The 26,406-nt window shown below is 38.7% G+C and overlaps 1 protein-coding gene across 1 annotated transcript in view; it reads left to right on the top strand.

The window, feature by feature from the left end:
- The first annotated feature begins 235 nt into the window (after nt 1-235).
- LOC108670632 (alpha-(1,6)-fucosyltransferase-like) overlaps nt 236-26,406 on the top strand; it is a 48,493-nt gene continuing 22,322 nt past the window's right edge. The window contains exons 1-2 of the mRNA XM_047883864.1: nt 236-339; nt 22,278-22,505. Coding sequence (XP_047739820.1) covers nt 22,294-22,505 — 212 coding nt within the window. The 5' untranslated portion in view covers nt 236-339; nt 22,278-22,293. The remainder of the gene's footprint in view (nt 340-22,277; nt 22,506-26,406) is intronic.

Raw genomic sequence — 26,406 nt, 5'->3', positions numbered from 1 at the left:
TATGTCCAATTTGTGAAATCAATTATCTGCGTAGAACCAATTATCAGTTAGCAGAATAATTTAGCAGTGATCAATCAGATTCATTATGAGCTGTATCAATTATCTGTTATAGTAATTAATCTTCCGATAGAACTATTTTAAATCCTATAAAAAGCGGACAGATTTTGATCGTCGACCTGACAGTCTCAAATGAAAGAAAAGACGGACGGACCTGTTAGTTGCTCTCCATTCGTGATGGTGTTAGGGGGTGTGGTGGTTCTATCACTGCGTTCTAAATACGTACTTGCTCTTGGGTAGTAATAGGCAGATTCTTTGCGGCTTCCATCGTATCTTTCTTGTGTGAGTACCTTATTTAAAATGTATTATCAATCGCTACAATTATATTGCAGTGGCTTGATTTCCGATAATATTTATAGTGATGTTTTACTGATGAAAGATAAGTGAGTGACAGAGTGTGGTGTGAATAACGTAGGCCGCCAGCGCCTCACCGGTTGCATCTTATCTTTCATTGTGGACCATAGTGAGTCAACCAGAGATTTTTTAGAATCGGTTCATTTTTAATTGTCTCATTTACTCAAGATTCAAACTAATTTCATTTCTTATGTATGATGAATTGATAATGCTGGTGTCCATGTTAGGTACCTAGCCTACTTGTACTTTACTCGTCTACAATAATCATAGTGGCAAAGCAGAGAGTTTTTTAGACTCTACCTCAAGTTCATTTTTGAGTCCTATAAGTAGACCAGTAAAGTGTCCTGGACACCAGCATCATCATACATAAGAACTTAGTTTAAATCTTGGGTAAATGAGGAAATTAAAAATGAACTGATTCTAAAAAATCTCTGGTTTGTTACTATGTTCCATACTAGGGTACCATACTCGACAATTTAGCATTCAAACCTTTAGATTCTGTGAACCTTGTAATTTCTTCATTATTAAAACTTTAGAAGGCTCACAATATATTACCGTAAAAATATTATTATGTATAGTTTTTACTTATCATCTATAAGTTTGGGAGCTTTATCTGCACTTAGTGAGAGTAAACGAGTAACCGAGTAAACACTAACCATCATTCCCGTCACTTTGGCTGTTGCACACGATTGATTCTGCATGTATAACATTTACGATTTACAAAGGTTCAAGTTCAAGCGTTGATTGGATCTTTGTTACTGTGATGATGTAAGCTCTGTTTTTGCCAATGAAACAGCTGTGGCAGCTTGCAGTGACTTGTCACTGTCAGTGATGATGGACTGAAAGTGGAGGTATGCTGGCCTTTCCAGATTTTGAGGTCATGCTTTCTGTTTTGCTATGTCTACCAGTTAATATATTACCCCTCTGGAATTCCACACTGAGTGAGAGTGACTGTGGAGTGCAGTGCAAGGCTGGAAAAGTCATATTTTTTTCTGAAATATTGCTGCTCTAATATATAATTTCAGTAGGTAGGTATGAAATTTTATGGCTCTAATGTCATAAATTTTTTTTGATTGAAGAAATTGTGGTTTGCACTTTGCAAACATGTTGTTTGATAAAATTTTCAACTTACGCTTGCAATCCAAAGTAAATATACTTCAATGCTCCAGCCTCCTGCCAAAATAACTTGCAGAACATAACAAGTAAACTCAAATCATTTCTCACCTCCATGAAGATTGCATAGTTGTGGTTACATGATTACATCACAATGGTCATATGGCATTATCTTTTGTACAGTTGCTGCTTAAGTAAAGACAAATGCTAGTGACTGAATTTTGTATGGGACTTTGTAAATAACATGGGCCTTTGTATGCATGGGATGACGGGAGTGATGGGACTTTGTGAATAAGAAGTTTGCAGGTCATAAATGGCTTCTCACAGCCAAGATATGGAATTCACAGCTGAAAGAAATTGAATCATGGCTGCTGCTGGCAAATCCATGAAGCCACTGCTCAAAGAAATGGAAACAGGGCTGGCAAACCCATGAAGCCACGGCTCGAAAAATCTAGTCGCGGTTTGTCAAGTAGATATATTCCATGCCTGAGCATATAGAACTCAAAAATCACAAATGAATTTGACAGTCTTACTCACAGTCAGACTGAGACTGTGAGACAGAATAAGGAAGACTGCTTATTTTTGCTTGTGATTGGCTCAAGCTACCTCTCCAATCTACAGGACAGCACTGGAATTGGATGCTATATTAAAACCTTACACCTAGAAGAAATTTTTGTTTAGATCTAGAGCCAATTTCTTAAAGATCTTTTGCAATTGGTGCTCTTCTGGTTTGCTCACTTCACTTGACGTCAATTGCTTATTTAAAAATGAACTTTAACTAACTTCAGAAATAATAACTGAACATCTCTATTCTAATTAAACTTTGGCGGCCCATCAATCTCTAAAAATACCTAATCTACTTGATCTCTTCTGCCTCTGTACTTCAGAATTGCCTTTCCAGACCCCAGATAGCAAAATATATCAGCAAATTAACACTTTTACTATGGACTGTCCTTTTAGTCCAGCATTCTATATGTGCGAAATCGAAAACCGAGTGTTAAAATAAACAGATTACAAATTTACTATCGATATGTCGATGACATCTTCATCATCGAGACGAAAGCTAGATGACATGATTGAGCTGCGCGAGGCTTTGGAACTCAATTCTGCTTTGATGTTAACTTACGAATTCCGACAAAACACTATGTTGCCTTTCCTGGACATATTGGTGCAAGACATTAATAATTCCTTGGTCACCAAAGTTTAGCGGAAATTTACAGACATTGGAAAGGCCCTGAGAGAAGTAAGCAAATGTCCCCAGCACTATAAAATCATCACCATACGCTCCCTCATACATCGATCATTCAAAACCTGTACATCCGCTTGTGACTTGAAAACTGAACTACAGACCTGCAAGCAAATTCTTGTCAACAACAGTTATGCGAATGGAACAGTCGACACAGAAACTTAAACTTTCGAGCACGTCAAAACCGAACAAATGAATCCACATCAAAACATTGCGTCACCAAAATTTACAATCAAAACCAAATGAACAGCGGTTTTAGGACAGATGAATGAGTCCTCAATTCAATTGTACCAAATAACAGCTGCACAAAAGTAACTGACCAAATAAAACTCCTGATTTACTACAAAAACAAAAGAATCGATAATTTTATCATGAAAAACCCATGTAAAAAGTCGGGACCACTGCAAGAAACCAATGCTATTTACAAGTTCTCCAGCACGAAAGAAAATTATAGACTTCTCTATAATGTAAATTACAACGGGTTGACCAGCACGACCCTGAGCTGCCGACTCAAATGCCACCTACAAACTGGAGGACCAAAGAACCGCATGCTGGAGGCTCAAAACGGAATCATCACCCGCGTGACATTGGAGGCCTGCACCAGCATCATCATGCGGTGCCCTGATACTACGTACAAGACAAGTGATAGCAGAGGCTTTCGTCAAGCATGAGTTTCCAGCTGTCAATTTGCAAACCACCGGATTTGTGAGGACGTTGAAGTTGTTCTCGGAATAATTTCGAGTTTTGATTTCGAACCATATCTACCATAGCTTCTGTATGTATTTATTTAATTTCCTAGTTTAAAATTTCAAGAGTTGTACAACTCTTCGCCTACTTGAGATCTTTAATAGACATTAAACATTCGAAACGTCGTATTCCAGTAAAATGTCATTTAGTGAAGAACTTCTGCCTATCTACACTAATATCTCAATACATTTTATATATAAGGTGTGCTTTCTGCAGTACAATGGTGCTCTTCATTGTGTGCACTCTTAAGATAAAGTAATGAATGGAGTTAAATTCTGTGAAATCAAATTATGTTAAAACTGAGCGTCATTCTGGCGCTCAGTTTTCTTCCATGTTTGATGCCTCAGCCTTCTCGTGTGCACGAATGTTGTGTTTCTGTAGGTATCCAACACCAACTGTATATTATGGTATCAAATTATATAATACTACCGCATCTCTCTTGAGCGCAAAATGCACGCGTGAAATTCTTTCATTAGCTTAACGCGCTGCATCTGAGCTTCGGGCGTCACGGATCGAGTCAATTTACTGATGCCATTTTCGTCACTTACGGTACAATAATCAACTCCGTTCATAAAATAATATCTGAGGTGCCCTAGGCATCCTGTCAGCTCACTCTTAGTCTAACTTTCTGTCACCACTTACACATCTATGTTTTAGCTTACAATCTAAACGATCAAGTTTTCTCACTATCTGAAATCAATCATATATGAAACATATATATAGTAAACAGCCTGGAACTCCTCCACAACTCTTTTAATTTCGGTCACTTATATTTTGGGAGGCGTATACCGGTATAATTTTTTAGTGGTATTTGCTATCTTGCTGCATAACGGACTGCGCGTGCCATTGGCAGGTTCTTGTAGGCTCGCGAGTGTCAAGTTACCAGTTAATTCCGACGTGCCCGATCCCACGATCCTGTGTATCCAGACTAGGTACCGTTCCGTGGTGGCCTGCCACGCATCCCTAATGACCCGAAGGCTGCAGTCAGCCGATGATGTGTGTGGCTTCTGTTACGTGTGGCTAGCGTTCTGTGTGGCTTCTGTTGCGTGTGGCTAGCGTTCTGTGTGGCTTCTGTTACGTGTGGCTAGCGTTCTGTGTGGCTTCTGTTGCGTGTGGCTAGCGTTCTGTGTGGCTTCTGTTGCGTGTGGCTAGCGTTCTGTGTGGCTTCTGTTGCGTGTGGCTAGCGTTCTGTGTGGCTTCTGTTGCGTGTGGCTAGCGTTCTGTGTGGCTTCTGTTACGTGTGGCTAGCGTTACGTGTGGCTTCTGTTACGTGTGGCTAGCGTTCTGGGTGGCTTCTGTTGCGTGTGGCTAGCGTTCTGTGTGGCTTCTGTAGCGTGTGGCTAGCGTTCTGTGTGGCTTCTGTAGCGTGTGGCTAGCGTCCTGTGTGGCTTCTGTTACGTGTGGCTAGCGTTCTGTGTGGCTTCTGTTCCGTGTGGCTTCGGTTCCATGGGGCTAGCGATGCGCGTGGCTAGCGTTGCGTGTGGCTATAGCGTTCTGTGTGGCTTCGGTTCCATGTGGCTAGCGATGCGTGTGGCTAGCGTTCTTTGTGGCTTCGGTTCTGTGTCGCTGGTATTGTGTGTGCCTGGTATGGCGTGTGGCCGCTCATTCTCTGTTATTATCCATGAAGGCATCCTCGTATGAAAGAATGACTTGCGTGGGGCACGTTTTTCTGTTGCAATTGTCGAGAGAACTAATGAGGTTGCCTCAACTGTAGGCCACCTGCACCTTAACCAGTTAGCTTAATTAATAAGCATCGGGTATTTTAGCGATTCAGTCGAAAAAAAAATCATTTGTGTGCTTCTTTCCGGTTGTCAGAAGGCTATCACACGTTGCCGAAATATGTGCTTTGTTTTACCTTGGCCGTGAATTTGTTTATCCATTAATACATATACATACATAATACATATACATACATACATAATACATATACCGTACAGAATTTGTCTATTCACTCTTGACCTATGTTGAATTTGCCTATTAGGGGATGACATTAGATGAATTTATCTATGTACTGAAGGACATCTATTTGTTTTGCCCCCACAACGAGCTGCGGTGGTGCAGTGGTGAGAGACTCTGTCTCTCACCACTGGTTCGAGTCCCACTGAGGACAAGTTCTTCCAGGAAGCTCAGCTTATGGTCAACTCAGCCATTCATCCAACTCTGGTTGATAAATGAGTACCTGGCTTGTCCAGGGTCTTGTGTAATGCAACCAAATGGTTCTGGCGGGTCAGCGAGCCAGTGATGGTCGTGGAACTACCAGTGGCACCAAGTGCCCGGAAAAACTGACCTATCACCTCCTCCCTTACCCAGTCGCTACTACCAGGATGGGCAATTACAACAACATACCATCATTACCAGTCACGGGTACTATAACAGAAGCGCAGTTTGCGAGTGACGCGACACCTGTCGCTTGTATCCCGCTACTGAACCGCGATGTTTCACCCCTGTCTCCACTTCCTTATCATCCTCCTTTTTTCTGTATTTCTCTTCTTCTATCTCTCAGTATCTTGCAATTATAATTGTCTCTTTCTCTCTGTCTCTTCAGAAGCTTGTCACGTTTGCTTCGGCCAGCTCGAAACTTCATTTAATTATTTTCCCCAAAGCGCTTTGCTACACTCCAAAAAAAAAAACACCGTCAATGTTGCATGTGTGTTTGCACCTCTTCTCAGTCTCGCATAAATATAATTGTCTTTATCTGTCTTTCTCTCATGCAGAAGCTGGTCACGTTGCTTCATCGCGAGCTCGAAACTAAGTTTAATTATTTTCCCGAAGTCGCCTTTCAAAGAAAAAAAACCGCCAACTTTGCATGTGTGTCTGCACCTCAATTTTTCAAATCTAAGGATGAGCCTCCGACTAACAAATTCTCGGCATCGTAACTTCTTCGATGTTTTACTTCAGTACAAAAACTCAAAACACGGCCAGTTTCGTTCCGAGAAAGCCAATCTGGTGTCTCAGGCTTGCATAGAAAGTCTTGAATACTTTCAACGTTGGAAACTTAAAGTTTGTTGTTAACAGAATTTTTTAGCCTATATTTAAATCAACAGAGAATTTAAATATTGAGCAAAATTACCACAGTGTTGCGTTGCTATTGACGCCGTGGCTTGTCTTCCCAGCTATATTAACATTCAAAGAGATGTTGCTGCGCCAAATTCGCCTCAAATTCCAATTAATATTTGAAACATAGTTCAAAATGATCTCGGATTTAATGTAGGAGTATGTTAGTCTTGCGTTCTACATTATGATTTGACAGTGCAGAATCATCAAAAATAAATCTAAATTTAGATTTATTTAAATAAATCAAAATAAATAAATCTAAATCTAATCATAAAATAAATCATAATCAAATGAATTAATCTAGATGAATGCGTGCCAATAATTAGTTAAAGATCTTGCTAGTGCAAGGTTTAAAACGCAGAAATATTAGAAAAATTACAGAGACCTGTTTAAAAATTTTTCATTTTAACTTGTCTTCGGTTTCAGTAGAAGATTTCCTCTCAAAATTCGAATTTCTTCTCAACTGAGCCGGCGATCAACCTAGACATTTTTTACGTATGCGCGAGCGACTTCATCTCGCGCGGCGCAGTCTCTTAAGAGCTTACCGTTACAGTCACTCCTGCGCACCGACCGTTAAACTGCACGTCGTTTATCTATCTACCTTTAATACGTCTCAAGTATTGCGCTCACGTTGGCTTTACTTATTATTATCTTGAACATCAGCGTCTCTCCTGGTCTTAGGTCTCTATAATTCAACATTTATCGCTGCTTTTATGTACACTATATATTATGTACGATATGTGGATCACATGGCTACGTCAACGCAAGACAAGACGTCACATGTCGCTCGTCGCAATTCGGTTACGTCGTTCATCGGCCGTTACTTTTTTCATCGTTTCCACACAGGGCTTTTTTTAAATAAAACTAGATGATTCCTCATACTTTGCTCCCTATTATTCTTCTCTTACCTTCTTCGTGGATCTTGATATATGATATAACCTGAACGTACTCTTCGAGCACCGTATCTAGTCTCATCCGCTCTTTCTTGTGTCTTGTTAACCTGTTTTATGTATCTGTTGCTGAACCCTGTCATAGCTTAGACCCTGCCACTTATCGTAGGTTGTCTTAGAACTTTTACCACAGATATGCTTTTTAATTTTCATGTGATTCTCACTTTTTTCAAGTTTTTTTATACTGCAGATATTAATTTATTGACAAATAATCATATTGATTTATTGACATTTTGAGCTTCATTTATCGACTAAAAACCTTTGAGAAATGATCTTCATTTATCGGCTAAAAATGATCTCTCTGAGGACATACGTCGCTCCGTTGACTGAACAGAAGTTTTAAAACTAAAAAAAATGATCTGTTATTTTTATATATTGTTACCCCTGCTCCCAATGATGTCTATTCGACGTAATGAAGCATGTGTTTCTTGTTAAGTACACCTGTTATGGGTGACCACACTTGTGCATACATGTGAACACCTGTAGTCTGATGCTGGTTTATGCTGTGGTTTTGACGCTGAAGATTCTTCAAATTTAACGAACAAGAACAAATATCAGAAATCCATTCTACTGTCCTTGAAAATGTTTAAACTTAAAAATGTTATCAATATTGATACCATTATTTCGTGTGTTCTGGTCTCTGATTTAGTTTGAAAGTATGTTCGGTTTCTTTGTTTATATGGGTATTGACTTGGTATTGTATTCCATGTCGCATTTACACATACGAATTTGCTGTTCCAGGGGCCAAACTTCAAAAACTCGCTAAGTGAACGTAAGTACTTACGCTCTATTTTCTCGTCTATGATTGGTGGATTTTGCTTGAAAGGCCGTCAATGATTGGCTGATGAACTTACGATCTCTTAACTTTTTTTGAAAGTATAGGCCCAGGTGTTCATGCGTGTATCAACCTCAGGCTGCGTGTTGCTGGTGGTTATAAGTTAGTATCGAGCGGTCTGTTGAGCGCGTTGGGTAAATACGGTGTGGTTCTCTCTGCATATTCTACACACTGTGTCCAAGCTCTTGTATATATACTGCTACAACTCACTGAAATTGCTCGTGAGAATGGAGTACGTAAAAATCTGTTTTAGCATCATCGACAGTATAATTTATTATATTATATGCATATGTTCTCATCTTATTTTCATTGTTTGTAGACTTTTGTTTCAGAATTCAATCTCAAGTAATTTTATGGCCTGCCTTGACTTCTTTGTTTATTATCGTTATTCGTCTTTTCTTTGTTTGAAATTCATGCTCATGATTCTCCGATTGTCGTACATGTTTTTAATTATTTATGATGCTGTTAACGTCGTGTCTTTCGTTATTATGTTTTTACAACGGTCTGTTAGCTCGACATCTATTAATAATTTTATTGATATTTTTGCCGCAATTTAAGTGGCATGTCGGTTACTTGCTGTTATTAACTATAACTTTATAATTTTTCATTTAATATAAACTATAAATTTTTATTAAGTCTGCTCTCATCAACTATGTATATGATCGAGGTGCCTTCGATCCAGCTGCGAATCCATGTAACTGATTTTTTAAAATTAAGACTTAGTACCGCTTTTTTAATATAAAACTCATATGGAATAGACATAAGATAGACCTATATATGAAATCTCTGATGCAATCACGCAAATCCTGTGGAAAGCAATATTCGATAATGCCATTGTTTTTGTCGTACGCTGAATATTTTCATTGTTGTTCGTCAAGATGATGGTTCATGATGCGTGAAATTCATCAAGTTCATTTTTAAACTAGATTATAGCCATATACATATTATGTTCTATGAAGAACAGTGTACTTGTCACAACCGTACACGCTTTCCTCGCGTGCACAGCAACTAAATTAATGCTTGCATGCGCTGTATTCTAGCTGCCGGCCACCGGAGCATGCTATAGAGGCGCCGGATGCTCATTCCCAAGAACGCATGGGAAACAGTTGCATCCCGTACAGAACTTTACTACATAGTCCCTAAAATAGCCTCATCCGGACTGGGCCGTACGATAAGCACGGCTCGGTGCAACACGTGGTGTAGAATTAGCTGCGCAACTCGTATTGTGGCGGTGCAAGATGCACGCACGCACTTGAGTTCTCAAACCAAGTCAGATTATGTTAAAGATTTCAAAAATTGTTGTGGTTATATCTGCCCTGTACGAATGTAATGTAAACCTAATGCGCTCAAGTTAACGCTGAATTTTAAATTCTTACTACAATGATGTAAACGCTTTGTATTTTGAAATGATGTAAACGCTTTGAAAACGAAAATGATCGATAAAGACTTGGCCAAGATAACCAGCATAGATAATAATAATAATTATTAATTGACTACAATTTTTTGCTACCATGTCAATGACAATCTCTTAACTTATCGTATGCACAATTGTTCATGCAACGGGGCCACGGCTATAGTAGCACGCCGAGAGTTGGTTTGCTCATGGCAATAAGCGCTCGTTGCCGGACAGTTATGATGGGAGAGATGCGTACGTATACGCCGCTGCCTCCAAATGGACGCGCCTAACGGTAGTGCTCGCACAATGGGCGAAAAGCTAATTTACCTTCAGTTCATTTTTAAGCGAAGATTCATCGTTTACGGGATCACGTTGGGGGGTTTTCTGCATTTTTTTCGGTACATGGCCATTCGGATTTAAGATACTTCTTGCTAGGTGCTGAATAATTATTGGTTTCATTGCAGCATATCTATGTTATATATAACACATTGGCTGCTAAGTGTGCGATAATGATTTTCTTGCCCGTAGCTCTAGCCCATCAGCGTATATTTCTTCGCTGACTACATGACTGAGCTAATATGAATTATTTCACATATTTGCATAAGAAATTCCATGATTTTCAAAGTGCTCCAGAATTCGACTTTACGTGAACAACGCTTCACACGCTGCTAAACGTGCAAATGCTTTAACAAGCATATCTATATAGTATCTCTGTAGGAAAATTCCTTCTGAGGTAGCTTTGATTCTTCAGAATAGAAGTTACACTATTTGCTTAACCGAGTAACCAGTCTTCTCCCCGCTCTAGTTGCTGGTATTTAATTAACAGTTTAGTTGTATAAACTCAGCATTTGCTTCTGTACACTGCAGTCTATACGAACCAGTTTGCACTGTAATGCACCGGTGCCGTGCACACAAGTGCATGCATTGCTCTGTATATATGCCCACACTTTTTATCTCTTGAGTCCTTCATGTTTTCTCAGCTTATATTGACATGAAATTATTGGCGCAGTGCTTTAATTAATTGGCTTGCTGTTTGCATTATAGCGCCGTTATTAAAATTAATGTGTTTATGTTAATCATTGAAGAAGGTAAATGTGCTATTCATTGTTTTCAACGGTATGTTTGCTTATATTGTTCTGCGCCGAAGAGATGTTTTGATGAAATCAAATGATGAAATCAAGAAGATGAAATCAAGATCTTGATGAAATCAAGAGATGTTTTGATGCAGTCACTTCTTGTTCATTTGCTCACTGGTAATTATGTTCTAATCATTATTGTCGTCGTTGCATCAGATCTGCCGCGACTAATCACGTAAAATTAGATTAAGGTTGTGGAAAACTGATCCAAGTCTAAAAGTTGTATCAAGTATTTGGATATGCATTCCATCTGAAGCTAATTAAGCATATCCACCGTTTTTTGTTACCGAAGGACTCGACTCGGCGCATTATGTTGATTTAATGGTATTTCACGGGTTTCATTGGTTAAAAAAAATGTAACTTTAAAATATCTGTAACTATAACTCTGCCTTTTAGGTCCGTAAGGTGCCGTGGTCCAGGCTCACGATTTTAAATTGTACATCCATTCTCATAGTACTAAGGCATGTCAGAACGTCTTGGATATGTTATGCCATTGTTACCGATAACCTACAACTTGTAAGATTATTTATAGTTGTAATGGATACCTGTCGTAGATAAATAACCCAAGTATTAGCGTTAACCTCCACCTTGTATAAGGTTATTTCTAGCAGCAAAAACTGGTCAGATAAGCTCGTACAAGACGCTGGTTATTTCTAGCGCTCGTGTTGCGTGTCCACGGTCGTGTACTGTATTAAGGGACCATAGCGACTGCTGCGAGACAAGTATAGGAGGCTTACACCGCGGCTTCCGTGACTTGCGAGCAACCTATCATTATTGATCGCTTTGAATGCTGCCTCTTGTGTGCTCTGTGTGCGGCATTCCTGAGTATACATCCTATTCAAATGCCTGTGTAAGTATTATATCCGCACGTTGTGTGCAACGCTCATTAATGTGCCCAATTGGTCAAGCTGTGTACGGTATGCATCATGTATATATACTGTGTATATCATCGCTATCATTGTTTGGTCGTTGGTCTTATCATAACACACAATTATGCCAGTTCTCACTTCTCACTGCTGTTAATAAATTCTAATATGTAATGTATTAGGTGATTGCATAATATTTTATGTATTATATTTGTTATCTAATCATCGTGGTGCTTAAATTCCAATCAATTTATACAATTCCCGTTATTTCCTACTGTAATTTCCCAACTTTCACCTCAGCAAACTTGAGCGCTGTCACAGTTTCCTGCGATTATACAGGCACCCGCTTGACTGTACTAATGTTCATAATGTAATAATCATCAATGCAATGTTGACTAATGAACCCTTCCATTGTGAGGTTCAGGCCGTGACCGGATAGTTCACAGCGTCGCTAAATGTTGAACTCAGTGCGGTGATTCTTAGGTGCATGCATGGTGCTCAGCTGAGTTTCCGGTGTGTTGGCCGTGATGGTTCCTCCCCAGTGAAAATTTACAGACGCGTCAGCTTCTGATTTGGATTACCAGAAGCTGAGGCGACTCTAAATTTTGTTAGGGTCGTTTCGCTATTCTCTGGTAGACTCTAAACCTTGAATACTGCGCTCCGTTCACTCTTTGAGCGTGGAAACGGTCATTCTAACTGAAAACGCTCATTTTATTCTCTGAAATAACTCTGTGAGCAACATTTTACTGACCGTTTTTCAAACTGTTAGCCCATGTGAGCAGTTAAACTCTGCATGATACGTCGCTTTGTGTAGACTGTGGAATATTCTTCGCTAATTGTGATTATTTACTGATTTTATTTAGCTACGTTAGTTACATTGAGCTACGTGAGTTACATTGAGCTACCTGAGTTACATTGAACTACGCCAGTTATATAAATTGTGCCACGTCTGTTATTTTGAGTCACACCAGTTATCTTGGTCCACGCCATTTATCTTGAGGCTCGCAAGTCCTCTGCAGTTAGTAACTTCCACCCCTAGTTAATTTTAACTTCCTGCCTGCCCTGAAGTAAACGACACTTACGGCAGAGACACTCAAATGACAATCGTTCTTTACAGTGCTTCATGACACGTTCATTGATCGACGTCGCGCTGCACTCGAGGTTATTGCTCTCCAATCAGTAATTTAATCTTGCTCTAGTGTGTGCGTTTTTGTTAGAAATAACATTCCAAATTGTTGATTCAATAAATACTCGTCCACTAAATTATTTATAAAAGTTTGTGTGGGTGTTTGAAAAGTTTGTGTGGGTGGCCCTGAAAATACGTGTAGTGTGACTCACTTAACGCGTATCCTCTATATTCGGTGTCAGGATATTTCGTGACAATTTTATTTTTGTTGCTGGAATTTGTGATATTGAGAGATAGTAGCGTTAGATACAAAAATTTAAATTTTTATATTCTGTCTGGTTAGTGCACATTTTTGCAGAAATAAATAGATAAAGTTCACTTCAAATTAATTAAAGCGAGCTAAGGAGAGGGTTCAGTGCCGGATGTGGGTTTGAACAATCATATTTCATAAAGAATGCTTCTGTCTTAACATTAAAAACTGATTCCTTTATGACGGGTTTTGGAACAAGGGAATTCTCGAATTGCGAAGGATTGTCTTAAGTGTCTAGCCTGAGCAGCGCCGGGCTAACCTGCTAGTATTATAAATAATGATGAATCATCATAATTATTAGGTACCTACTGCCCATTACGTTTTTGAAATACTTATGTATATGTATAGTTTTTTTATGGCCGGTAAAAATCGATTCCTACTCTTGTGTAAGATTTTAATTATTTAAATCACATTTACGCATTATTGTTCCTTCTTCTGTAGTGTCGCGTTTGTTCCATCTGCTTGAGTGACCCCGAAATTGATCGCGTTTTTAATGCCCGCCCACAGTTCGGTTTGAAGTGGCTAAGTCGCGTCTATATATTCGCGACTATATATTTGTTATCGCATTATTTTCATTTAATTATCATAGCAAGGAACACGCGCACGCACCACAACGGTCGCATCATTGATACGTGGAGCGCATTCCCCAAGGCAACACTCGCATCACTGTTGCGCCTGACATGTACGAGAGTAACTTTCATCACACAAATGCTTATTTTTCTTGTTTGTATCCTCGCGTCTACGTGACTAGTGGTGTGTTCCAAATACGTGACAGTTTGTGAACCTCTTGCTCAGTTATTAGATGTGTTAGATGTTAGATTAGATGTGTTAGATGTTGAAGATATATCTTCAACGTCTTAGCCATGGATTCTGTTCATAATTTTTTTTTTTTTGTTACACAGCCAACGCTGCAGTTGCTACTCGGAGACGCAGATGCAGCCCGCAAATTAGGCTCCGAATTCCGTACGGATTTATTTCTAGATGGTGCGTGTTTATTTCAGACCTGAAAATTATGTGCGTGTTATCAAGTTGAGAATGGCGCGCGTGTTATGGAGTAGAAATTTGACGTGAATAATAAGAACTCTCCGTTGAAAATTATGCGGTTATAATTGTGATTAAAATTTCTCGTGGGTTTTGAGTTTGAGAGAATCTTTTCCGAATACAAAGAATATCAAGATAATAACGTGCGTGTTGTCAAGATAATAACTGGTCGAGACGGCAGAACTGGTTGTTCTTACTCAAGGCATAACTGGTTTTTCTCGTAGCATTTGAGCTTCATAGTCAATATTGGATATTTCCATTCTTCAATAAATTATTTGCGCACCTGCTGACTATGAAAAGTCATGAACATTACAATAGTACAATGTATAATATGTGATACCTACTATTACTGCCTCTCAATCAATGGTCGTTGTGATGAAGTATTTTTAATTTTTTGGATTGCGTTTGAATTTTTGATGCCATAAAACTTTAAACCACCTCTAGCTTAATGGTGGCCAATCATGCGCTATGTGATGATCATCGACCACACTTATACGGGTGGCCAATCATGCGCTATGTGATGCCATTGACCACGTCTAACCCGGCCCTGAGTTCCTCTTACTTGCGCTGTAAGCATGCATGCCACAGACGGCAGCATGCATGCCACAGACGGCAGCATGCATGCCACGGACGGCAGCATGCATGGCGTCATGGCAGTCCATTGACCCACAAAACTCAATGTATGGGGGAAAGCAGCTCCGCGCTACTGCTGACCGGACCGTGTGACGTAGTTCTAAATGAACGTTTTTAGCGTCTGGTGAGCCCGAATCTTGAGTCCAATATGCCCCTAAAATAAACGTTATAGTTGTGTTTAATCGGCCTCTCGAAAGAACGTTATTTAACGCCGGATAAGCCAGTCTAAAGGAACGTTTTTGCGTCTAATGTTACGCTAAAATGAACGTTTTTTACGTTCAATAGGCCGCTCAAATAAACGTTTTTTGTGTGTAATAGGTCGCTCAAAGGTACGTATTTTGCGTTTAATAGCCTGCTGAACCGAACGTTTTAGCGTTTATTAGGCCGCTAAAAAAGAACGTTTTGCGGTTAATGGGTATCAGAATTGAGCTTTGTATTACCGGTACGTATAATTGGCCACTGAAATTGAACGTCTTTGCGCTTAATAGGCCGGTCGGATGAACATTTTGTATTAATAGCCTGATAATTGAACGTTTTCGCGTCTATAATATGCCTTTCACATGACGGTTTTTTTCGCCTAATGTTTTCTATATCCAAAGCTCCGCCTTTGTCTTTGCTCCATTTCCTCACAATTAAAGATACGTATAGCCGCTCATTATTGTGTGTTTTCACTGCTTCTGTGCCTATTTTACAACACTTCTCTTTAACTTCACTTCTTGTTTGTCTGTCTGCTACAAATCTTGTAATCAAAATTTAATACACTTCCACTTATCCTATCGATCTGAAATTTCGCCCACTTGTAAAGTTGGAGACAATGCATGAATCAAATGTCAAAATAAATGATTTTAGGAATGAAAAAAAAAAAAATATTTTTTTTTTCAATATTAAAAAAATTGAAAAATAATTTTGTCAGCCACAAATCTTATAACTGATATTTGATACACTTTTACCTGTCTAATTGATCTGAAATTTTGCATACTGGTGTGAAATCGGAGGCAATGCACGAATCAATTAACAGAATAAATAATATTGAAAAAAAAATTTATATTAAAAAAATTTATATACCTACCTATATTTAAAAAATTGAAAAGGTAATTTTTTAAATTTTTGAAAATTAGATGAGAAATTCATTGTACATCTGTAAGATTGGAGATACTGGATTCTTTGGAAGTGTTGTCTTTAAAAAGTAGTTTTTAAACGTATATTTTAGATATTCTTACAACTCAAACTATATACATAAAATCAATTCGAAGCATGTTACGCCTTGAAGCTTGTTCTAAAATACAGATAAAAACTAATATTGTGTTCATATAGTTATAACGTTAATTGAATTCATTCAAAGAAATCTTCTTCAAACATTCAAATTGGTCAAAGTATTTCGATAAATTTCCTAGTTTTTGTTTAATTTTCGGTATTCCTGTTATTTTTCGATGGTGCCGATTGCAATATCAGGTGCACGACACCTGGGCCTAAACTTTAAAAAAAAGTTAAGAGATCGTAAGTTCATCAGCCAATCATTGACGGTCTTTCAAGCAAAATCCACCAATCATAGACAAGAAAATAGAGCGTAAGTACTTACGTTCACTTGACGAGTTTTGAAAGTATGGCCCCTGGTGTTTTTGGTCCTCCATGTCCACGTGGTTCCAGTTCGCGCACAACAAACAACTTGATTTTTAAATACGTTTTGCTGGTTATTTTGCTGTGTTATTGCGCTAATCGAAAACCGTGTAGAAATAATATAATTTCTCACTCGCTAAGCTGATGTTAAAAAATGTGTATATACTTTTATGATTTTCGGTGAAATTTTAATAAGTAGATAATATGTATACTTCCTCGATTTCGTGTAGCTTTTTATATTTGGCTGTCAGAAATGATGTTGGTTAGTTACCGGCTGCTAAGCAAAATGGAAAAAAAATTCTTCCAAGCTACCACCAACCATATTTCCGTCCTCTTATACAGCGTGATTCCCGGAAACTTCCTGATTTGTAAGCTCAATAATCAAGGAACTAGTAAAGATATCATTACATTATACCTATATATTATTGAAAAAGAAATTACCTGAATTTTCTAAAATAAATTACCTTACTTTACTGGTTCAGAGCTGAATGTGAGGTGATAATAACTTATTTAGAGTAAAAGCTTCGCTTTTTCAATATTTTATTCATATTTTTTCATGACTAGTGAATCGAAACAAAATTGATTAGTTAGTTAAAACATTTAGTGGAAAAGCAGCATTTACATTCGCTTTAAAATATTATTCTAGCTGCGCCGGAAGTTGAGTTCGTCTCACGGTCCATACCGCACGTGACGCTTCCAGTTGTGAACGAGAATAAAATTGTTGATCCTGTCCCGTGGCTGTCGTTTGTCTTCGTGGTCCGATAGTCGCACCCAACTCCCGGTCATCAAACATAAAATATATCCACGTTGCCGGTGTCCATGCTCCGAAATTCTTTGCTATATATTACGGCCTTCCAGCACGCTTAAGTTTTATTGCTTCCCGAGGGTAATAAATATCAGGCCTGTAAATGTGCTTTACTTACTCGTGCATCGCGTAGAAATTTCGCGCGATGCTGTCATGATAAAACTTCTCCATTCAGGTTTGTTTTAGTTTATTTCTTGACCTGCGCAAGAAGGGTCCAAATAATTTGCTTGAGTTTTATAATTTTTTATCCTCATCACCAGAAGCAGCGACAGGAGAATTCATTGCAGTTGGCCTCGTTGACGGGAGGTTTGGCTCAGAGACAGGCACGGTTACAAACCATACAATCTTGTCTTGTTATAGAATAGAATAGAAGTGTCGGCACTGAAGAAATAGGCCCATGGCCTGTTGCCGATTCTTGTTCATAGAATATAATAGAAGTGTCGGCACTGAAGAAATAGGCCCATGGCCTGTTGCCGATTCTTGAATTTTTCGTTACTTTGATTCACAAGGGACCCGGCCTTTGGAACCCGATCTTTCCATAACTGACGATTGATTGGGATAGCTGCTGGACTTATTGCCTGGTCCGCGTAACCTCCTCGCAAGCAGAGAATGTATAATGCTTTGTATGGAATGTATTACGATCTAATATAGATGAAATACAATATCTTCAGATTTGGTGATGGTACAAAGCCTAATTATAGCTAAAATTATTCAACAAAGCTGTTCGTGATTCTTTCATGTAATATTTTACGATACTCTCCGGTTTATTGCAACCGAGTAAATATACTCGTATATTACATTGTAATTGGAGTACACCCGTGAGAGGCGACCGTAAGATGTACATCCGTGTGGTGCGGCCGTGAGATGCAATCCACGGATACTTTGTTGACAATGTTTTGGGGCTTACGAAAGAACGGATGTGGTGCGCACGGCTGTCTTGTGTCACTTTAGAATGCAACCTGCTGCGCTGCTGCTGGTGAAGAATGTTTGGGAAATATTATCTCGAGGTCGTCATTTGCATGCTTCTTTTCATTGATCAATTTGAATTTACTAGTGCTTTTCGGGCGACATTTCTCTACATGTTCTACGAGCTTTGACTGCAAAGTGCAAACAACGAAAGTTAATCACAAAATCGTGATATTACGTACTATATCATTAGGTACAGCAGGTGAGCAAAGCTCTGATTTTTTGTATCAGTTCAGCAAAGCTAAATCGATAATTGCGATAATTTTTGTGATTGCATGTTCGCGAAATTGTTCAATACTCACAACGATATTCATGTGACGAGAACATGTTGCTATTACTATAGCCTTCCGTACGTGCCATATTTTAAGCAACAAGATTCACATCTCTTGCGGTTGTTTTCAAGTTGCTTGCAAACTTTTTTTTTTGTTTGCTTGCATATGTTAGTATTTAAAATGATAAGAATTTCGGCATTCAAAAAACAAATCTTATTTGTTGATAGAATTCCTGAGTGAACGGTTCAGTCCTGTCTGACACTAAATATCAATATTTAATCTAATGTACTTGCTTCAAATTTAGTTTGAAGCAAGTGGGTTGCAGTAAAACTGGGTTCCAGTTTAACTGGGTTGCACAATAATTCATACGCTGCATTTTGCTTTTCCGAAGCAATCAATAGTAAAAAATCTAACCTATAAAACCGAAGACAAAGAATATAGTAGAATATTATATAAAGAATATAGAAAGTATTGTTTCTTATTATACAAAGAATATAGAAGTATAGTTTCTTCGTGCAGTAAAATCAACTGTCAGAAAACGTTCCGTTACAATCTGCATGGAAAGAAACAAGCGTTTTCATACAAGAAAATTCTTTTCGAATTGTCGGATCGAGAAACCGATGATCACTCTCAATGGGAATGTTCTGACCCAGAAAGGGAAGAGAATTAGTTAAAACCCAAAGGAATCTCGGAAAAGGGCCTCGATCGGACACAAATATGATAACATTACCATGATAAGACTGCAGGGTTCATACAAATTTAAGATGGATGTCTCTCACAGTCTCACCCCTATAAGTGTCGATTGACAATCCTTGTCCGTATCAGCATAAATGACCAAATATGAAAAGAAGTAACGACCTTCTCAGTTATTTGAAATGACGCACGGAACCCTTTGGCATGACAAGATTTTCTCAGTTGACGTAATATATGCAGTCAAGTTAATAAAAGTTACGACGTCCGTGTACGAACAGAATAGCGTTAATTGAACATTTGAAAGTGCTTCCTTGACAATCCGTGCTGCCATTTCTCAACTTGCACTTCTCTTTGCTGGTAGATTGCGAGCAATAATCGACGTTAGAATCTTGCCCGTAAACAAGAGCATATATATATATATATATATATATGTTACTTCAGTGATTGATATGCGTCCGATGGAGAGTTAAGTGTTGCACTTCCCCAAAAAGAGGTTATGTTAAGTAATGTTTTGGCCCTTGGTTTCTCGACCGTTGTGAACTAGAAGTCAGTGATTTATTTTTAAAAATCTTTCGCGTAAGCCATGCAATCAGTTTTTCATGCCAATCAACGTGTATATACATCTCATGTTTTCACGTTGGTATTACGTAACAACGACGAGTTGAACTTTCCCTCTCTGTTATTATCCCCAACGGGATTTTCCCTGACATTTTCTAATGAATGAAACACAATTTAATTTGTCTTTTATGACGAGTAAACTAGGGAAAAAATTAAAATTTCGCCGTTAGCGGTTACTTCGATAACGGTTGCTATTCTCGGAGAGCAATTTGTGCGATCTTGCGCGAAAATGGACATTTCTCTTGCTCATCCAAGTTAACTAGTTTTTATCTTCTGTACGCTTTTTCGAAGCTTTTCTGCATTTTTTCCGAAGCGTTCTGCATGCCTCACATGCAACCGTTCCGCTCACATGCAACCGTTCTAAAGCGCTACAATTAAATTTTTCACTACATCAGCTGCGACAGAAAATCTTCAACGCCTACTTGGTTCGTATAGTACAAACGAAAAAAAAAAACATTCTCGTGCAAAATTAGTGGACATGATTTCTTTCTTGATACTAATTAAAAGTTTATTTATCGGGAGTTTGCCTAGTACAGAGTTTGGACTATTCGCAAGTCAGGTTGAATCTATGCGAATTTTTGTCGATTTCATTAATCACTCAGTTTAATTTAATTTCTGATTAATTTCAAATCATTCCTAGTATCAAGTTATCTCAATTGAGCAATTTACCTGTATTTTTAGATCCTGACAATCAGTTTATTTACCAAATTATTTCAGATTCTTGTAGTGGCGTGATGTCGATATCTAAAAACAGTGTTCCAACTTTTTTAGGCACTAGATCTTCACTTATTTCCTCAAGATGAACCCCCCTCCTCCAACTAGCTTTATAGATCAAACCGTTACGCCGATTATCCACAACGTCCTTATCTTCGTAATGATGTGTTGGGACCATTAATCCATTATCCATTTATGTGAAGCTCATCTCCCACCATTGACAGTGCGCGTTGTTTGCTCCATGCATACGATATCAATTCGCTGAAAATTAGCCGACCTTGTACGGTATGTGGTGGGCTGAATTGTTGGTTTAATTATAGCGTCCGTCCTCATGAATAAATGAATTAATAATAAATGCATAAATTAAATAAATGAATAAATTAAAAATTGGCGTGCATTATTTATGCTGGCAACTTCTAAAATTATTTGACAGTGTTGTTAATAAATATTGTACGTACGTTAATCCAAGAGAAAAATTAAAGTTTAGGGTAGAGACTTTGAATTGTTGCCCACGCTATTATATGTCGGAAAAGCCCCCGCCATTTTTGCAGTACATTTGTATGATTAAACCTCGTATGATATTGCCTCAGTCGATCGCTGTCATTACTTCTATACATGGTCTCTCGTTATCTCATTAACAGAAAGGTTATCAGCAATCGCATTCCTACTTAAAGAAGGGTCATCAGCAATCGCATTCATATCCCAATTCTCACGGCTTCCACAGAAGAAGCATGCAGCTGTTATACCGGTTTGAACCTCGTTATCTTAATGACACCAAGTTCGGTTCCCGTGAATTGTACAGATTCGCATGCCGAGGTCTAATTATTTATTGTTTCCCACTAGTCATTCATCGAATGTTCCGTGCTATATGCGTGGAAAAATTCCGCTCTGCTCGAGAGAATGCTAATCCTACACGAATGTAAATGTATAATCGGGAAACGAAGGATTACAAGTTTACCTGTTCCCAAATGTTCACAATATTTGTGGTAATTTCTGAAGGTGAAATGAATGGTAATTCAATTAAGCCATTACGTGGAAGTAATCTCAGCGATAGGCGCTTTTCCGCTAAGTATTCCGTACTTTATAATGAATGTTTGAAATTTGCCGATTCAGCTTTATTTGGCCGTTGTGTAATTATATGTTTCGTCCCGCGTCGCACGAGATAGATTGTCATATCATGACGGGTTTCTGGCTAAATCATTATTGCGAGAACATGCAGACTGTACATATATGCTCGTAGTGTCTTGAACTGCGATGACGAATAGCTAATTCAGCTCATGCTGTTGAAACCAAAACATCATTCCTCCACTTGGGTGTTAATTTCTGCTTTAAAAGTCAAATAAATCTAAAATTATTAAGAATTCTGTCATTCATTGTGATCGGGATGCTTGTTTTTCTTTTAGATATCGAAGGCATCGACGCTGCCCCGCTTCTTTGCGCTTGTGACATCAATTCATGTAAGCTAGCAGAGCTCTGGTTATTTACGCCGACATTACCCCCAATGACGGAAATAGTCATAGAGAATAGAAGATGAAAAGCAGCAACCACCTAAATTTACTTTAGTATATTTTATCGAAGTTTTCAACTGTGTATAGTGCCTATAACGATGATAGATTAGCCTCAAGGGCGCTAAAAATGATAGAATAAACTTTCCATGTGAGCATAATACGTTATGTAACGACGTGAAATAATTAGTTTGGTGTCTTAATGCTCACTCCTTATTTGCAGACGCAGCCTAGTGAGCATGAGGTGGGTGAGTGGGTGGGCGTGGCGGCTAGGTGGGGCAGTGGGTGTCATTTGGTTAGTGGGTGTAGCGTTACTAGCGCCCTCCCCACCCCTGCCCTCCCACACCACTGAGGCTAGTCTGTCCCTGAGGCTACAGCGCGCAGTGAGGGATCTGCAGGAGCTACAGAAGCAGAACTCTGACATCCGCGCCATGCTCGCCGACTTCACCAGGTGTGTTCTCATAACTGCTGTGTTGTTTTGTTGTAGCTTCTGTGTTGTTAATGTAGCTTTAAATATGTAGCTATTGTGTTGTTTTGTTGTAGATCTTGTGTTGTTTTGTTGTACCTCTAAATATGTAGCTCTTGTGTTGTTTTGTTGTAGATCTTGTGTTGTTTTGTTGTAGCTTTAAATATGTAGCTCTTGTGTTGATTTGTTGTGGATCTTGTGTTGTTTATTGTAGCTTTATATATGTAGCTCTTGTGTTGATTTATTGTAGCTCTTTTGTTGTTTATTGTAGCTTCAAATATGTAGCTCTTGTGTTGTTTTGTTGTAGATCTTGTGTTGTTTATTGTAGCTTTTTGTTGTAGCTCTTGTGTTGTTTTGTTGTAGCTCTTGTGTTGTTTGTTGTAGCTCTTGTGTTGTTTGTTGTAGCTCTTGTGTTGTTTGTTGTAGCTCTTGTGTTGTTTCATCGTAGCTCTAAATATCCTGTCATGATTAATGATCGAAGAAACGATATCGAGTTCCGGAGATCGGAGAGATCTACCGAAACAATATCATACTAGGTTTCATCATACACAATTCACAACGTAGGGCCGTGTTGTTGCCGAAATATTATAACGCGGAAAACAATTTGATAGCGCCTTACCTTAACTTTGTTTTTTTTTCTAGAATAAACTTCCTTATCCTAGTTAAGTTTATTAATGAGCCACCATATACGTTTTCATTAACTCGATAGTTATAGGTTCCACCAGACCCCATGCATTTCTGCTAAACTATATCCTTTTCATTAGCACGCTAAACGACGATCGCACAGTTATAGACAAAAAAACGAGAAACCATTTTTCTTACATCATCACTCTTATCCTGATTTATTAGATGAAAACATATATATCTGAGCTCTTATGTTGTTTTATTGTAGATTTGAATATCCACTTATGATATGCATTCCAGTCATGCATATCATCTTTTGTAGCCTTACAATTACTGACTTCTGTTAATTACTGTGCTTTATTATAGCTCTGAAAATACAGTCATGGCTAGCAAAATTTTATTTTAGGCTGATACTTGCTGACTTCACCAAGTCATTCTTATTACTTACAGAGTTGAAATATTGCAGCACTAAGTATCATTTTATGATTATCATAGTTTTTTCATGATACTTGCTTACTTCACTAAGTCAGTTAGTATGTCATTCCTCACTATGTTATTCGAAGATTTTCCAAACTGTACTGATATTGCCAATCATATCACTCAAAATAATTCAGCGTATATAAATCGATTAACATTATTCTCTCTTGAATGTCTTCATGATAATTTGCATGTGATTCTAAGTCTTTTCAATCATGTAATTGATGAATCATTGTTAATCGAATTTAAAATCGTTATTCTGAAGCTCATAAATCATATTTTTTCAGATCATCGATCCTGTTTTAATCCCGTACAAGCCATAATGAATAATCAATACAAACCTTCACTTATAATTTATAATGCTTCTTAACTTGTATTTTGTCGTACTATGTTGCATGGTAACTCCGGTAATCATGTACGATCGCTGGGCGACATTGCATCCTGGCATAAGCCTTCATCAGAACTGCTGACATGTTTTTGACAATATGACGTGACTAACGTGACTAACTTGACTAGTTGACCCGACTAGCTGACGTAATTGACCTGACCAGCTGACGTGACAAATCCGACTAGCTGACGTGACTAATGTGACTAGCGCATGACATAACGTGACTAGCGAATGACTAACTGATGTTATTAAATGGCGTAACTTCGGAATGTCGCGTGCTTGATACAGATTGATTTATTAAATAAAACCTCGCAGGCACACGTGAGGCAGACTTGTTGACTGAAGCCTCGCTCCTCCCTCGCTCTGCCTCACCTCCCCTCGTCTCATCCCTCACTCTGCCTCACCTCCCCTCGTCTCATCCCTCACTCTGCCTCATTGTAGCTCTAAATATGTAGCTCTTGTGTTGTTTGTTGTAGCTCTAAATATGTAGCTCTTCTGTTGTTTGTTGTAGCTCTAAATATGTAGCTCTTATGTTATTTTGCTGTAGCTCTAAATATGTAGCTCTTGCATTGTTTCATTGTAGCTCTAAATATGCTGTAATGATTAATGAAGTAACCAGACCGAGTTTCAGAGTTGAGCGATCTACCGAAGCAACATCATACTAGGTTTCATCTTACACAATTTACAACGTAGGGATGTGTTGGTGCCGAAATATTATAACGCGGACAACAATTTGAGACTTTAATTTTTTCTAGAATAAACTTACTTATCCTAGTTAAGTTTATTAATGAGCCACCATATACGTCTCCATCAAAGCGGTTATAGCCTCCACCAGACCCCATGCATTTCTGTTTAACTATTTCTTCCTCTTAAGTAGGTACGCTAAACGACCATCGCAAAGTTAGGCAAAAAGTGAGAAACGATTTTTTTACTTCATCACTTTTATCCATATGCTTTAGATGAAAACATATATAACGTAGCTCTTGTGTTGTTTTATTGTAGCTTTAAATATCCAATAATGATCAGCATTCCGATCATTCATATCATCTGTTGTAGTCTTACAATTACTGACTTCACCGGGTAATTTCTATAAATTACTGTGATTTATTGTAGCTCTGAAAATACAGTCATGGCTAGCAATTTTTTAGCCTGATTGCAGCTCTAAGAATCGTGTTATGATTATCATAGTTTTTTCATGATACTTGCTGGCTTTACCAAGAAAGTTATGAGAATTCTCACTATACTGTTCAATGATTTTCCAAACTTTACTGAAATTGCCAACCGTAACAACCAAAATAATTCAGCGTATAAATCAATTAAAATTATTCTCTCTTGATGTCTTCATTATAATTTGCATGTGATTCGAAGTTATTTTTCAATCTTGTTATTGATGAATCATTGTTTGTCGAATTTAAAATCGTTAATCTGAAGATCATAAATCATATTTTTTCAGATCAGCGATCGTGGTTTTAATCCCGTACCAGCCATAATGAATAATCAATACAAACCTTCATTTATAATTTACGACGCTTCTTAACTTGTATTTCGTCGTACTATGTCACATGGTTACCCCGGCAATCATGTACGACCGCTGGGCGACACATGGCTTCCTGACATGAGCCTTCACCAGCAGAACTGTTGACTTGTTTGTGACCATGTGACGTGACTAACTTGACTAACTTGACTAGTTGACGTGAATAGCAGGCGGCTAACGTGACTAGCATGTGACTAATTACGTGACTAGCTACCAGCAGAACTGTTGACTTGTTTGTGACCATGTGACGTGACTAACGTGACTAACTTGACTAGTTGACGTGAATAGCACGCGGCTAACGTGGCTAGCAAGTGACTAATTACGTGACTAACGTGACTAGCTGACGCGACTAACGTGACTGACGTGACTAGCTGACGTGATAAACCTGATTGGCTGACGTGACTAACGTGACTAGCACGTGACTAACGTGACTAGCACATGACTAACGTGACTAGCAAATGACTGACTGACGTTGCTAACTGGCGTGCCTTTGGAATGTCGCGTGCTTGATACAGATTGATTTATTAAATAAAACCTCGCAGTCACTGGTGAGGCAGACTTGTTGAATGTAGCCTCGCAGGTACACGTGAGGCAGACTTGTTGAATGAAGCCGCTCAAACACGCGTGAGGCAGCCGTGAGACGACCCTCACTCTGCCTCACCTCCCCTCGTCTCCTCCCTCACTCTGCCTCAGCTCCCCTCGTCTCATCCCTCACTCTGCCTCACCTCCCCTCGTCTCTTCCCTCACTCTGCCTCACCTCCCTTCGTCTCCCTCACTCTGCCTCACCTCCCCTCGTCTCCTTCCTCACTCTGCCTCACCTCCCCTCGTCTCCTCCCTCACTCTGCCTCACCTCCCCTCGTCTC

This window comes from Hyalella azteca, unplaced genomic scaffold, assembly GCF_000764305.2.
Source record: "Hyalella azteca isolate HAZT.00-mixed unplaced genomic scaffold, Hazt_2.0.2 contig13886, whole genome shotgun sequence".
Taxonomy (NCBI): Eukaryota; Metazoa; Arthropoda; class Malacostraca; order Amphipoda; family Hyalellidae; genus Hyalella; species Hyalella azteca.
The sequence above is the reverse complement of the archived record's forward strand: the minus strand, read 5'-3'. Positions and strand labels throughout refer to the sequence as shown.